The sequence below is a fragment of the Lissotriton helveticus genome, chromosome 8 (genome assembly GCF_964261635.1).
Source record: "Lissotriton helveticus chromosome 8, aLisHel1.1, whole genome shotgun sequence".
Lineage (NCBI taxonomy): Eukaryota > Metazoa > Chordata > Amphibia > Caudata > Salamandridae > Lissotriton > Lissotriton helveticus.
The window spans coordinates 1,232,677,009-1,232,690,694 of record NC_136069.1 but is presented as its reverse complement, the minus strand read 5'-3'; the positions used below and the strand labels follow the sequence as shown (position 1 = coordinate 1,232,690,694).

Sequence of the window (13,686 nt, the reverse complement as noted above, 5' to 3'; positions counted from 1 at the left end):
TGGTCATTTAATATTCTTCATCACGCACTACATGTAGAATAATGCATGGTCCAGTCTCAGAATCAAGTTAGCTTTTCCCCTCATGACTTCTAGTTTATATCAACATGTTCCCTAAACATCAGATACTAGATAGGGTTTAGGTACATGTCGCTCCGACCCTCCAGACTTTAGTCTCCGCTCCTAGCACAGAGTTCATAGCCCCCAGCTTCTCCTAGTAACACGTCATTGCCAGTTTGCGCGCACCACCAGGTTAGAGGTCCCGGCTCCTTAGGTAGCCCCCTCCTATGTTTCCGCCCATTCATGACATATTCTGTTACGTTTGCACCACATGTCTATGAATACGCCCAGTTACACCTCTTTTTACTCTTATCTTTCGCGACTGCTACGCGTCACGCCTTCTGCTCCACCCACTGCTACGCCTACTGCAATGTAATGCTATGTGTTTGCGTTTTGTATATAAACTCATGTATTGTTATTAAAAGTTAGCGCGCTCATCCCAGACCCAGCCCCAGCAGCTGCTGGGCCCCTGTCATCCTGCTGGGCCTCTTTTCCCCTGCTGGGCCCCTGTTCCTATGCAGGTCGTCCTGTTCCTGTCCTTATGCTGTAATAAACCTGCAAACTCCTACTACCTCGAATCTTGACTCTTATTTATTGAGCTATCTGTTATGATATATGCCTAGTCAAAAATAGGGTATTATTTATTTATTTACCACACCACCACTCTGCAAGCACACCTCCTGGTGCGTGCACTGCTGGTTGAGGGATAAAGTCCCCTTAGGTCTAAAGGGTCCTTGGGGGCCCTTGAGGGCCAACAAGCCCTCCTATTACCTCCAGTAAGTCCCACACAGTGGGATTGCTGAGAGGTCTTCAGAGGCCAAGTACCTGTCTCCACCACTCTGCAAATGTGCCTCCTGGTGCACTGCTGGTTGGGGGATAAATTCCCCTTGGATGCTGAGGTTCTTTGGGGTCAAAAAGCCCTCCTGTTACCTCCAGTAAGTCCCACACAGCCTGATTGCTGAGAGTTCTTCAGAGTGAGTGCCTGGTTTTTATTTTGCCACGGATCCCTAGCAAATCTGAACCGGAGGTACGGGGGATTGTGAAGTGTGAGGTTTCTGTTGTAAGGAGAGTCTGCGCTCAGTTAAAGCAATTTGTAACAGTTTATCTATCATAATTCCTTTGAAAGGGTCGTGCTATTAGCATTGTTAGTGTTCAATTTCCTTTTACCCATGTTGAAGGCAAGATAATACCACCACAAATGCACTCCCGTCTGACCCGTGCCCACACCACGTATTCAACAAAGCAGACGCAGCCATTGCACCAAAACTACGGAAGGTCATCAACATCTCCTTCAAAACAGCGACATTCCCTGAAAGATGGAAGCACGCCGAAATCAACGCCCTCCTCAAGAAGCCCAAAGCGGACCCCAAGGACCTCAAGAACATTCGGACCATCTCCCTGATCCAGTTCCCGGCAAAGGTCATCGAGAAAATCGTCAACATGCAACTAGCCCGCCACCTCGAAGACAACAACATCTTGGACCCGTCCCAGTCCGGATTCAGACGACACCGCAGCACGAGACAGCCCTCACCGCCGCCACAGACGACATCAGGTGCCAACTAGACAACGGCGAAACATCAGCCCTCATCCTCCTGGACCTGTCAGCCGTCTTCGACATGGTCTGCCATCACACTCTAAAGTGTCGGAAATCTTTAAATTATAAGCTAGGCTAACTGGCAATGATTGGAGACAAGGCATAACAAAAACCTGGGCAAGGTGTCCTCCACCCCTCAACCCCTGTTCAGGGCATAACATGTACTGTATCAGTCATAGAAACCAAAGGTTGTCGCATCCCTCATGGCCCCAAAAACGAAATTCCCAAACAATTCCAAGGATCTTGGACATCATTTGCACGAAGGGAAACGTCGGAGCATTCCAATTGCTGTCCACAGTTTAGCTGCAAGACTCGGGCTGTAACCGTGGCGTTTGCTCTCATACCACAATTTGTCTACTCTTTTGTGCCATGAAAGGCCAACAAATCAAACCATCCAAGAGCGCACCGGCAAGGTGTTCACGTGAAACACAATTCTTGGACAATAAAGTTCGGTCCTGGGCTTTGCCGGATCAACTTAGACTACATTACCCACAATCCTAGGGCAACCAGGAAGTGCTTTCTAACTAGAGCAGTGTCCGTACGCCGGCAGCCACAGATTTGATTGAGCCTCGAACTGTTGAGTAAGTCGCAACTATGGCAGTCTGCCTCTAACTACCACCGCGATTATTGAAAAAACGGAACGATTTTACCAACGCGCCTCCCTTGCTTTGTTTCCACAGCACGGCCAACAAGGTTAAACTGAAAGCAAACAAAGGCGACAGAACCGCTTCTGCATAGAACACGCCTGACTCACCCAAACTAGGTATACAGTGCGTGCATTTCCCCGTTTTCCTCCGTTAATCTACACGCAGGATGGTTACCAACTGGGCATACGTTTTTGTCTCCTAACAGACAGGCGAGCCAGGCGAGTCCGCGAGTGCACCTTCAATCCCCAAGTAAGTCAGGTGTATGAAAGCAAGGTTGCCTGCCAGCATGCTAGATTTTTTGAATGCATCTCTGACTTTGGCATTTACTGATGTTTTGTAGATTGGGATCACAGCCCATCAAGCTTGTGTTGTCGAGCGCAAGGTAGGTGAGGACATTGGAGTTTTGGGGCAGGGCAGTGCCCTGTTAAAATTTCCCATCCCAAAATAGATCTTATCTTTTCATTACAGATTGGTCCTGAAGAGAACTACGCAAGAATGGTAGTTCGAAACGCGTAGACCCCTTTAACAGCCTAAAAAACTGTGAATTGAATTATTAAGGAGGAAATATTTGTATAGATTGGTTAAAAAACATTTGGCTTTTGTTGCTGGAGAATTTATCCAGCAATTTTTCGAATCATTTATGTTTTGTCGTCAGTCTGTTTGGTTTGTAATGGATTGAGTGGTGTATGAATGAAGATTGAATGGTGAGCAAGTTGTATTTCACTGTAAATATTCAAGAAGTTTGTTATCACTGTATATGATATTTGCTGTGCACTCCAGGTTTTTAATTTTTGTAGAATATATTGAAAAATTAATTTCAAATAGAAGTGTTTAAATGAAAATGCAAAATAATTAAAAGAAACAGAATTGATTTCATTAAACATATTGTTTCGATTGTATGTTTATTTAACAAATGTTTAGTTTGACAAATTAGCGGCAATTGCAACTGTTTTGTTCTTTACATAAGTGTGGCAAGCAATGCCCGTGGGAGCCCAGACCCAGTGTTTTTGTGTTCATCACACTCTAAAGGCACGCCTCCTCCTAGTAGCCGGAATCCAAGAGAAGGCTCTTGACTGGACCACCTCCTTCCTCTCCGGAAGATCCCAGAGCGTCCGCCTCCCACCCTTTCGATCCGAAGCCACCGACATCATCTGTGGCGTCCCCCTTAGGCTCATCCCTCAGCCCAACACTGTTCAACGTCTACATGGCTCCCCTCGCACAAGTGGCCCGCCATCACGACCTCAACATCATCTCCTACGCTGACGACACGCAGCTCATCCTCTCCCTCTCCAAGGACCCGCACACCGCCAAAACCAACCTCCACGAGGGAATGAAGGCCGTCACCGATTGGATGAGGAGCAGCCGTCTGAAGCTGAACTCGGACAAGGCGGAGGTCCTCATCCTTGGACCCACCCCCTCAGCCTGGGACGACTTCTGGTGGCCGACCACACTGGGAACAACACCAACACCCACCGACCATGCACGCAATCTAGGATTCATCCTCGACTCCCCCCTCTCCATGTCTAAGCAGGTCAACGCTGTCTCCTCCTCCTGCTACAACACCCTCCGCATGCTCCGCAGGATCTACAAGTGGATCCCGACCGAAACCAGAAGAACGGTGACACAGGTCCTCGTCAACAGCAGACTGGACTACGGCAACACACTTTACGCAGGAATCCCAGCCAAACACCTACGACGACTACAACGCATCCAAAACACCTCCGCCCGACTGATCGTCAATGTCCCTTGCCGCAGCCACGTCACCCCCCACCTGAGAGACCTACACTGGCTCCCCGTTGACAAGAGGATCACCTTCAAGCTCCTCACCCACGCACACAAAGCAGTCCACAACGCCGGACCAGCCTACCTGAACAGTAGATTCAGCTTCCACACCCCCACCCGCCAGCTCCGCACCGGCAGCCTCGCCCTTGCCGCTGTCCCCCGCATCCAACAAACGACCTCCGGTGGAAGATCCTTCTCCTACCTCGCCGCCAAGACCTGGAACACCCTCCCTACCCACATACGGCAGACCCAAGACCTACTCGCCTTCAGAAGACTCATCAAGACCTGGCTCTTCGAGCAGTAGCAGCACCCCCCCTCCCCTCAGCACCTTGGGACCCTCACGGGTCTGATTGATTGATTGATTGATTGAATTACAGTGCTAGAACTGGGCGTGTAGGTTTGGGCTACATAAGAGAGCAGGGTATCAGATTAAATGGGGTGGGCTCAACCCAGCCTGCTGTGGGCTCGTACGAGTGCAGACAGGCTAACCCTGGGCGTAGTTCGCGTAGCCGCACTCCGCGAAGCTACGCGAAGACGCACTTGCACTCCGCGAGCTACGCGTAGCTCCGCGGACATGCGTAGTAGCTTGCTAGACCCGTTCGCGCGCCGTTTTTCGTCTTCGGGAGCGCGGTGCGCGTGTTCGGGGCGCTGCCTGCATGCTCGCAATAGCTAGCGCGCTAAGTTACTCAATGAGGTTTGTCCCGCCCGCTTGCGTTCCCTTATTTCCGGTTCCGGGTCACAAGTAACGTGTTCGCGTTGTGTTAGACATGTTCGGGAACTCATCTTCTCGTTCGCACTGCCAAAGTGCGTGATCGCGTCAAATATCGCGCGAACTTACCGCGGCGGTCGCGACGGGCAGAGCCATCTTCGATTTCACACTCTGGCTATGGTTTTGGGCCTACTTTAGCATCTCACTCCTATCTCTTCCATCCTGGTCTTTTCCCTCAGTTTTTCTAACTTTCTTTACTTCTTACCTATTTCTGTCTGTGCCTAGGTTTATATTTCTCATTTTATTTTTACTTTTACCACTTTTTTTGCAACTTTTCTCTTGTTTTATATTACTTCCTTCTTTTATCTTTCTTCTTTCTTCCCCTAACCTTTTTGTCTTCAACTTTCCTTCTCCCCTCCACCCAGAACCATGGTGAAGGGTGCCAGCAGCATCGGCGGCTCAAAGGGCAAGGCGGCTGTGCCTAAAAAAACCCGGCTGCCTTGCGGCAAAATGCGCCCGGCAGGAGTGACGCCCCGCCAACTTTTTGGGGAGGAGGAGGTGGCCGCCCTGGTCTTTTTTATCCAACGTCACCTCCCCTTGACTTTGGCAGCAGGCGGCAGGCCCGGCTCCGGCTACCAGCGCATTGAAGAGCGTCTCCGGCGGTGGGCGAAGGTGCGCCGTGCAGTCTTCCGCTGCTCCGGTATCCGGCGTACCCACCATCAGCTGTCCCACCGCTGGGCCGACATTTTGGACCGGGAGCAGGACCTGTTGGACCTGCTTGGTGTGGAGGTTGTGGGTCTTGGTGAGTGGCTACCCCAAAAATAAAGTGTGTATATATATATATATATATATATATATATATATATATATATATATATATAGTTCTATACATATATATATATATATATATATATATATATATATATATATATATATATATATATAGTTGTATAAATATTGTTATTGTATCTTTGCAAATATTGGCTGAATAAGTAACGCGATGACTGTTGCCCCTAGTTACATTTGCGATGTATTCCGGTATATCTACTGTCATTGTATGACAGTGTTCTTCTTCTTCACTGGCTCTTGCGTGTTGTTTCAACTTGGCGCTAGCTGTTGCTGTTTATTGATGTGAGATTTTCTTTATTGTTGAGAACTGAAGTTAGTTAATGCTATTAATAGAGTCTTGTCCTTCCTTTGTCCGTCAGTGAAATAGCGGTGGATGGATAATTGTACGTTGTTTGCATATTGTAGCATTTTTTTCACGGCCTTCTCTTCTGCATGAATCGAATCCTTTTCTTGCAAAGAATGCTAACGTTACTTTGTTCTTCTTACCTCAGCCAGGGCCGGCTCTAGGGGGCATGTGCAAGCTGTGCAACTGCACAGGGGCACCAAAGTTCAGGGGCCACCGCACCAATAGATATCCTTAATTTAATAATACTCTAAGGATGGATACATATTTGCGTTGCGGCCCCTGGCATGGATTTGTTGCCTCCGGCTCTGTTCCACTGTAGCAGTGTGATTTGCAATGATGTCTATGTTTCACAGCACTCAATGTTTTTCTCTTTGTTTATTATTTTAATTTTTACATGAACCACAGAACCCAGGGGCAAGCAGAATACAGGGACCGAGTCGGCGGGTGAACCACCAGTTACACAGAGCTCCTCTACTGAGGATCCTGCTGCTGTCCCCAGTAAGTCCAACAGTGCTTGTTTTTTCCTCTGTAATGTGTCTGCAGTGCTTTGTCAATTGACAGCAACCAAGTATGCATCCAGAATGATGTTTGTCTAGTATTTTTGTAAACGTTAGTATACCACTACTAGTCTTGTGGGTATTCTTCTATCTCCTATGGAGTTATATACATATTACACAACTATGTAACTATGCACACGAAAATTGGATGTTGTTGGTACTGATAGGCAGGTTGGACCTTACTTACACCTCAGTCACAGAACTCTGAGGAACGCACAATTCACTGAACGTCAGCCTATATGGCCTGAGTCATTGGTCTATTGTTCAAATCACACTCCTGAACCCCAATAACAAGATGCCGAATGCTTTTAGGACACAAACCGTTACCTAAGAAACCCCCTTTTGCTCACTCACTCGTGTGAGTCTCTAAGACAACAGACACTGAAAATAAACTTCAGAGTCAAAGTGGTCATTCAAAAGCTTTATTTTGTTAGAAGTAAGTAAGTAACATCAATGTTTTTAAGTTGTTCCGTCCAATACGTTGAAGGGCCCACCAGAAAAAATCCAGAGTTAAAACAGGCATAATAAAGTAATCAACATTTGTACAGCTACTAGTGCACAATAGGGAAATGTGGCAACTATCGGAGACCTCTCACCAACGTGTACTGGTCAGATATTCCTCTTTTTTTGTAAGCTATGGAAATGTCCGCTTCGTAGAAGGCAATCTTCTCACCTGCCGAAAAATAATGACAAAAGTGGTGCACGTTAGACAGTATTAAATACATTTATGCCAGTTTTATGCAGCCATGCTAAAAAGAAGTTGTAACCTGTAAGCAAACTCTATTCCACAATCCACATAGAAAACTTAAATACGGGCCCTTTTACTTTCCCACCTCTTCAGGTGTATGCATTGAACAATGATGTGTTGCCCCAGAGCGTCTTCTCGTACTGCGCAACAAGCTGCGAGTTAACATGCGCAAAACTGGATACATTGATGTACAAAGGTTACATAGTTCACTTCCAATTTCCAAGGACTAGAGTAGCAGGACAGATGAGATGAGCTTGGGTACCATACCATAACAATGAATGCTAATATGTGTAGTGACTCTGCTGTACTATGCAATGTGGACTCATACTGATTACGTACGTTGTACTTAACTGTTTTGAAGAACTCCATTCTTGGTGAACAAGTACAAAGGGGGCTGTGCATCCATCTAAAAAGGTGTACTTATTTTTATAGGTGCAGAACCCTTACCATCGACCAGTGCCGACGGGGACAGCGGCGCAGCTTCAGCGATCCCGGTGGGGACAGGAGGAACAGAGGCACCTACACCAGCAGCAGTGGGGGGGGAGCCAACAGCGGCGGGCGATGGTAAGTTACATTCAATAGTGATCTGCATTACTTGGTGGGAGGGGAAAACTTTCTCACTGTACTCTACTGGAAAATATATGATGTTACCTTTACTTGTCATTAGCATGCTAAGCATTACCACTACAGTAATGCAAGTGGCTGATAGCAGTCGGATGCATGGGTTGTTGTTAAAGCATGTAAAGGGGAAAACACAGCTGCCAGCGTGGTTGGGAGACACACCCAATACCGGTGGTTAGTGGATAGTCTCAGCAGCAGCGGTGTTTTGGGCAAACCCAAAGGCAAGGGAAGGAGGGGACGACTGGGTGCATGGGTCGTTGCTGGTGAAACACAAACCAAATAAGGTTTGTTGCGCGGTATAAAGTATTATAGTCTTTACTAGACATGTGCTACTAGCTGCCCCCTGTTAATTAATGTTACTTTGAGAGTGTTCCCGCCTTCCCGGAATCAGAGTATATAATACAAAAGGAGATATGAAAAAGACAGGTGTTCGTTCTAATGTGTGTGACCGTTGAAGTACACCCATGCTAATAGGGCAGGCATAATGCCGTGCCAAAAAGTCCAAAAAGTTAATAGAGGCTGTAGAATGTTCAAGATAGACGCAACACAATTTCTGGTACTCAGCTTGCTTGCTAGTGCTACTGTGCCGCCCACTATGTGTTGAATCAATGTTGTGTTCTTGATTTGCGGGGAGTTTGGATTACAACAATTCTGTTTCTTTCTTTATAGTTACTCCTTCCCAAAAACCAACAAGGAAGGAGTTGGCAGTCCGGGCCCGGCAGCGGAAACTGCAGGCAATTGTAGAGGCCTACCGCCGGCTGGTGGATCAGGCCGAGGAGGAGGAGGAGGAGGCGGCGGCAGCAGCTGCTGCCTCTTCCAATGCCCCGGGCCCCAAGCCTGCAGGACTACGTCGCCGTGGTCAGGCAGCCGCCCACCGCCGCATTGTTACATCTTCGGCGGCCCCCCCACAACAACAACAACATGCATGCAAGTGTAGGTGCCGTGATTTCAAAGCAAAGATTCTCCGCCGGGTAGCGAAGTTGGAGGAGCAGCGGAAGAAGCTGGAGGACGGTCTAGAGGAGCGTGTGAAGATACTGGTGGACAAACACCTGAAAGCCCGCCGGCTTTGAAATGGACCCTGTTTTTTGCCCCTTTTTTAATCCTTTTGTTGGTGGGTGGGATGTGGGAGTTGGGGTGTACATTTGGGTTGAAATTTGGTTGGGGTTAGGGGAGGGTAGGGACAGCTCTGGGTCAGGGGGTTACATTTGTTATATTTTTTATTTTTCTATTATCATTATGAAAATATAAAAATAAAACAAAGATATTTTCACAAGAAAACATTTGAAGTTCATTTGTGTTTGTTGGGGGGGTGGAGGGGGGACTGTTTCACCAAATAATGTACGTTGTGCAACATGAACATGAACTACGAACGATAAATTAAGTACTGACTGCACCTGTAGTAGTAGGGTCACAAGTGCATAAATAATTTATATTATTAAATAACATGGGAAAATTGCCCATCACGTGAGTCTGAAGTTACTACTAGTATACTTTAATTCCATGCACATTTGCTCAGAGTCGGCTAAACAATCCTATGCAATGCATTGCATCATTCCTTTAATATACCTGTCCTAGTTGTCAGGGAAGAGGAGCTCGTCCTCAAACTCTGTGCGTTCAGACAGAAGTAGGTCATGTAACCCAGTAGTGAGGACGTCTTCTTCACACTCGCTTTCTTCATCCGGCGGTGATTCACGTACTTGATAGTCTGGTGGTATGAAGCGTTGATTCATTTTTATCATTGTCAGCCGCTCCACGCTTTTGGGGGAGAGACTAGTCCTTTTCGATGTGACAATGGCACCAGCAGCACTGAAAACCCGCTCAGAGGAGACACTGGCTACAGGACAAGCCAGATACTTTATCGCCAGCCTGCTCAGCACTGGCCACTGTCTCCTTCTTTCATACCAATAGACCAATGGGCTTTGCTCCATGAACACCTCTGTTGTGTCATCCAGATAGGCCTGAACCATCCGCTCAATGTTCATTGGTGCTCGGCTTTGCTGGTCCTCTTTTCCCTTTGCAACAGCAACGGACTTACCCATCCCTTTCTGTAGAAAAAAAGCAGTTATGCTTTTGGTTGGGTCTGCTGAATCAGATCGTGTAGGTGCTGCTTTTGGTACTGTTGGTGCCTGCTGGAAAGCAGACGCACTGCTCTCACGCTGTGAAGAACTTGCGTCAGGAGTACTTGGACTGGCCTGGGCTGGCAGTGGCAGGCCTTTAAGTAACAGCCGTTCAGTTTCTAACTCATTAGCTTCCGCAGCTATGGAAGTTTTGTACTTGTCAACATCCTCATCTGAAAATGGAATTACTTCGTTACTGCTGACAAATAATTTGTACCGTGGATCCAAGATTGTTGCAGTTATGTAATGTTCACCTGACACAATATTGTTGAGCCTTACATTTTCACACAAGCGGTTGACTAAGCCCTTGGCTAAGGTATATGCATCAACTTTTTGTTCGTCACCTTCGTATGTTTCACAGACCTCCTTCACCTGTTGCTCAAGCATGTACAACAATGGGATGGCTTGGCCCATAGTACAGTCCTCCCTGCTAACTGCACGTGTGAAGACCTCAAAGGGTTGTAGCATCTCTGTGATGCATTTAATGAGGTCCCACTGCCACATCTCAATGGTCAGGGCTTTAAGATTAACAGTAGGATCCCCTAATCTTCTTGACATGACATAAGCATTCAGTGGGATGTACTGCTCAAAGAGACGCTCAAGCATGAAATAAGTTGAGTTCCAACGTGTTGGGACCTCCTGGATCAGTGCTTTGACTGGCAACCTATGCTCTTGCTGAATGACCCGTAGCAGCTTCCGTCCTTTGAAAGAATGGTTAAAGTGCGTGCATATTCTTCTGCAGATGGCCATTATGTTGCTGACTTTGGCTTCATTTTTCAGAAAGTCTTGCACGACTAAGTTTATGCAGTGTGCCAAACAGGGTACCCTGAAATAATGTCCTTCTCTCATTGCCTTCACTACATTACTGCCATTGTCGGTGGAAACAAAACCAATCTTAAGGCCTCTTGGTTTCAGCCATTCAAAGACCTTGTCGTTAAAGTCAGACAAAATGTTTTCAGCAGTATGACTTTTGTCCATACCAAACATGGCTATAGTTGCATGTCTGCGCGTATCATTAAAAATTCCAGCAACGTCACGGAGGCCTGAAGTTAACTTGTCTTTAACACCTGCAAAAGAGATCCAGTGTGCGGTGATGCACATGAAATCTGTAGCATCGCAACTGCTCCACATGTCTGTTGTCAGGTGGATACAATGGACAACACTCTGTTGTAAGGCTTTCCCAATCAATTCCAGCACATCGTGGTGTAGTGCTGGAACAGCCACTCGGGCAAAATAGTAGCGACTGGGAACGTTCCATTTTGGGCAGAGGGTTGCCACTAATTCCAGAAATCCAACAGCCTCAACAAATGAAAATGGGAGAAGGTCCAGTGCTAACATTTTCGCAAGTTTGGCATTGTATAAACGTGCTACTGGGTGGTTCCGCTCGTACTTTCCCTCCTGCCTTAACATGCTAGGAATGGTAAGCTGCTTTGCATGTCTTTGAGTTGTGCTAGACGGACCACCTTGCATCGCAGACTTTGCACTCCTTGGTGTTTCCAGCTGACTCTGGTGCCACTGAGAAGTTGCAGATGCGGAGGATGTGGACTTTACCACTCCAGTGCTGGCGACAGGGGTCGATTGTGTACCACTCCTAGATAGAAGGTCATCGTCTCCCTCTTCTTCTACCTCCTGGTCAACCATGAGTGGACCTTGTACCACTGTATCCCCACCAACACGAGTGCTAACATTTTTTAAGCTTGCAAGGTGGTTCTCCCACCTGATCACGTGTGTTTTTTTCAAATGGGTCGTTTGGCCTCCAGTCCCATAGTTTGTACCAAGCTTACCACGACTAACATTGGCATGACAAATGGTGCATACAGCAATGTTCTCCTGAACTGGGTGAACCGTAAAGAAGTCCCACACTGGGGAGGTAAACTTTTGTCTCCTGCCATAGGAAGAGGAGGACCCACTGCCAATGCCGGATGGACTGGAGGATTGTGGAATTTCACTATGGGACAGCTCAGTCCTAGTACTGCCACTACCTCCTTCTGTTGAAGTGGCGCTTCTGCTGGATGTCGGATGCTGCCGGGCCTTCGCTGTTGAAAAAATTGGAGCTGGTGTTACTGTGGGTGTTGAGTGTGTAGGAGTTATGCGTGGTACCTGCTCATCAGTCATTGCAGCATTTCTGGATAGGGTGAAAATGTTGGTCTCTACATCCTCTGCACCAGGAATAACGCTTGTGATGATGACAGTGTCAGACCCGTCTTTATCACCAGCAGTATCCTGCTCACCTACATCGACCTCCATAAGTTCAAGCCTGCCTGGAAACTTCCTTTTTCCTAGCATGGTCTTCTTGGGATGTCTCTCCTTTGAATGCGCAGATAGTTGTGGCTGCCAATCCGTATCAAGGTCATCGGAAGGGATGCTTTGCGAAGAACTCGATGCACTAACCCTCCTTTCCCTTGGTGAATTCAAAGGAAATAGATCACCTACAGAAGTGGCTTCCTCTTCTTCTTGCTCGGAAGGAGGCTCTACTTCCTGAACTGCCCCGACTTCGGGAGGAACAACTACTACTATTTGGTGCGGAGATGGTGGTTGTTGTTCTTGAGGAAGTACTATTGCGGGCTGGGGTTTTTCAACAACAACTGTTGCGGGCGGTGGTTGTGGTTGTTCAACAACTGTTGCGGGAAGTGGTTGTGGTTGTGGGTGAACAACTCCTATTGCGGGCGGTGGTTGTGGTTGTTGAACATCTACTGCTGGCGGTGGTTGTTGAGCACTTCCATCTTGCGTGGATTGTGTACTACTTTGAGACAGCGATAAGTTTAGTTCTGGCTCAGTATCACTGCTCGCAAGCAGAAGGCTGGCTACCTCTTCGACCCTCATCATGTGCTTGGCCCTGGGATGCTGGCTTGCCCCCACTAATGCAGATGTGCTGGTCCCAGCTTGCACCCCAGACCCCGCTGCTGCAGGCGTACCTTTTGGGGTGCCAAAAAAGGTTTTGGGGTCCATACCAGACTTAAGTGACACTTCCTTCTGCTGTTCCTTCTTCGCAGCAACTTTCTTTGTGGTGGAGGACCTGGTAGCTTTCTTAGGGCCCATCTTCTTCTGATGTCAGTCAGCTCACAGCAGCACAAATTGCAGAGATGTCTGGTCAGATGAGTCACACACCACACGTGGCGTACAACTGAAGGACGTCCGTCTGGCAGTAGAACGAGCGATGGATGAAAAAACAACCAGCACCTCCTCAGTCTTTTTTGTGCACCTACAAGTAAAGAAGGCAGAACAACATCAGTCAAACAAGCAGTAAGGCAACATGAACAATTGAAAGACACACAGGTCAATGTATAAAAGACAAAACAGAAGACTAATAATACCAGTCCAGCAGCACCACAGCTCAAAGGCCACATGAAGTCTAGAAAGAACCAATAAAGTCAAGCAGGCCTATAGATACCAATATGGACAGAAAAACGAGGATGCCTGCTGCACATGACAGGTTAATGTGCAAGGAATAAGTAGCCCATGGCTAAGACAGAGGTTGTAAACATAACACCGCAAAAACACATACAAAGAAACCCCTGCCCAGGCTCCCAAAACAACAACCAAATGACAAATTCTGTTTTTTTGGGTGCACAAGAAAGACCTGCAACATTTTTGAGAAACTTTTATGCAACTCGGGACATATTGTCCGCGAGAATGCTAAATCGGCATGTTCGGCAGCG

General features: G+C 47.3%; 1 protein-coding gene across 1 annotated transcript; it reads right to left on the bottom strand.

The window, feature by feature from the left end:
- Positions 1–7,146: 7,146 nt before the first annotated feature.
- On the bottom strand, positions 7,147–13,243 carry LOC144771938 (zinc finger BED domain-containing protein 6-like). The gene is made up of 2 exons (XM_078656168.1): positions 9,477–13,243; positions 7,147–7,214 (listed from the first exon to the last, which is right to left on the bottom strand). Exon 1 carries the CDS (start codon positions 13,064–13,066, stop codon positions 9,482–9,484), a length of 3,585 nt encoding a protein of 1,194 aa, XP_078512294.1. The 5' UTR covers positions 13,067–13,243; the 3' UTR covers positions 7,147–7,214; positions 9,477–9,481.
- Positions 13,244–13,686: the final 443 nt, after the last annotated feature.

What these genes read in the sequence shown, in the direction of transcription:
- LOC144771938 (XM_078656168.1), bottom strand. Translation starts at nt 13,066, where the DNA reads ATGGGCCCTAAGAAAGCTACCAGGTCCTCCACCACAAAGAAAGTTGCT.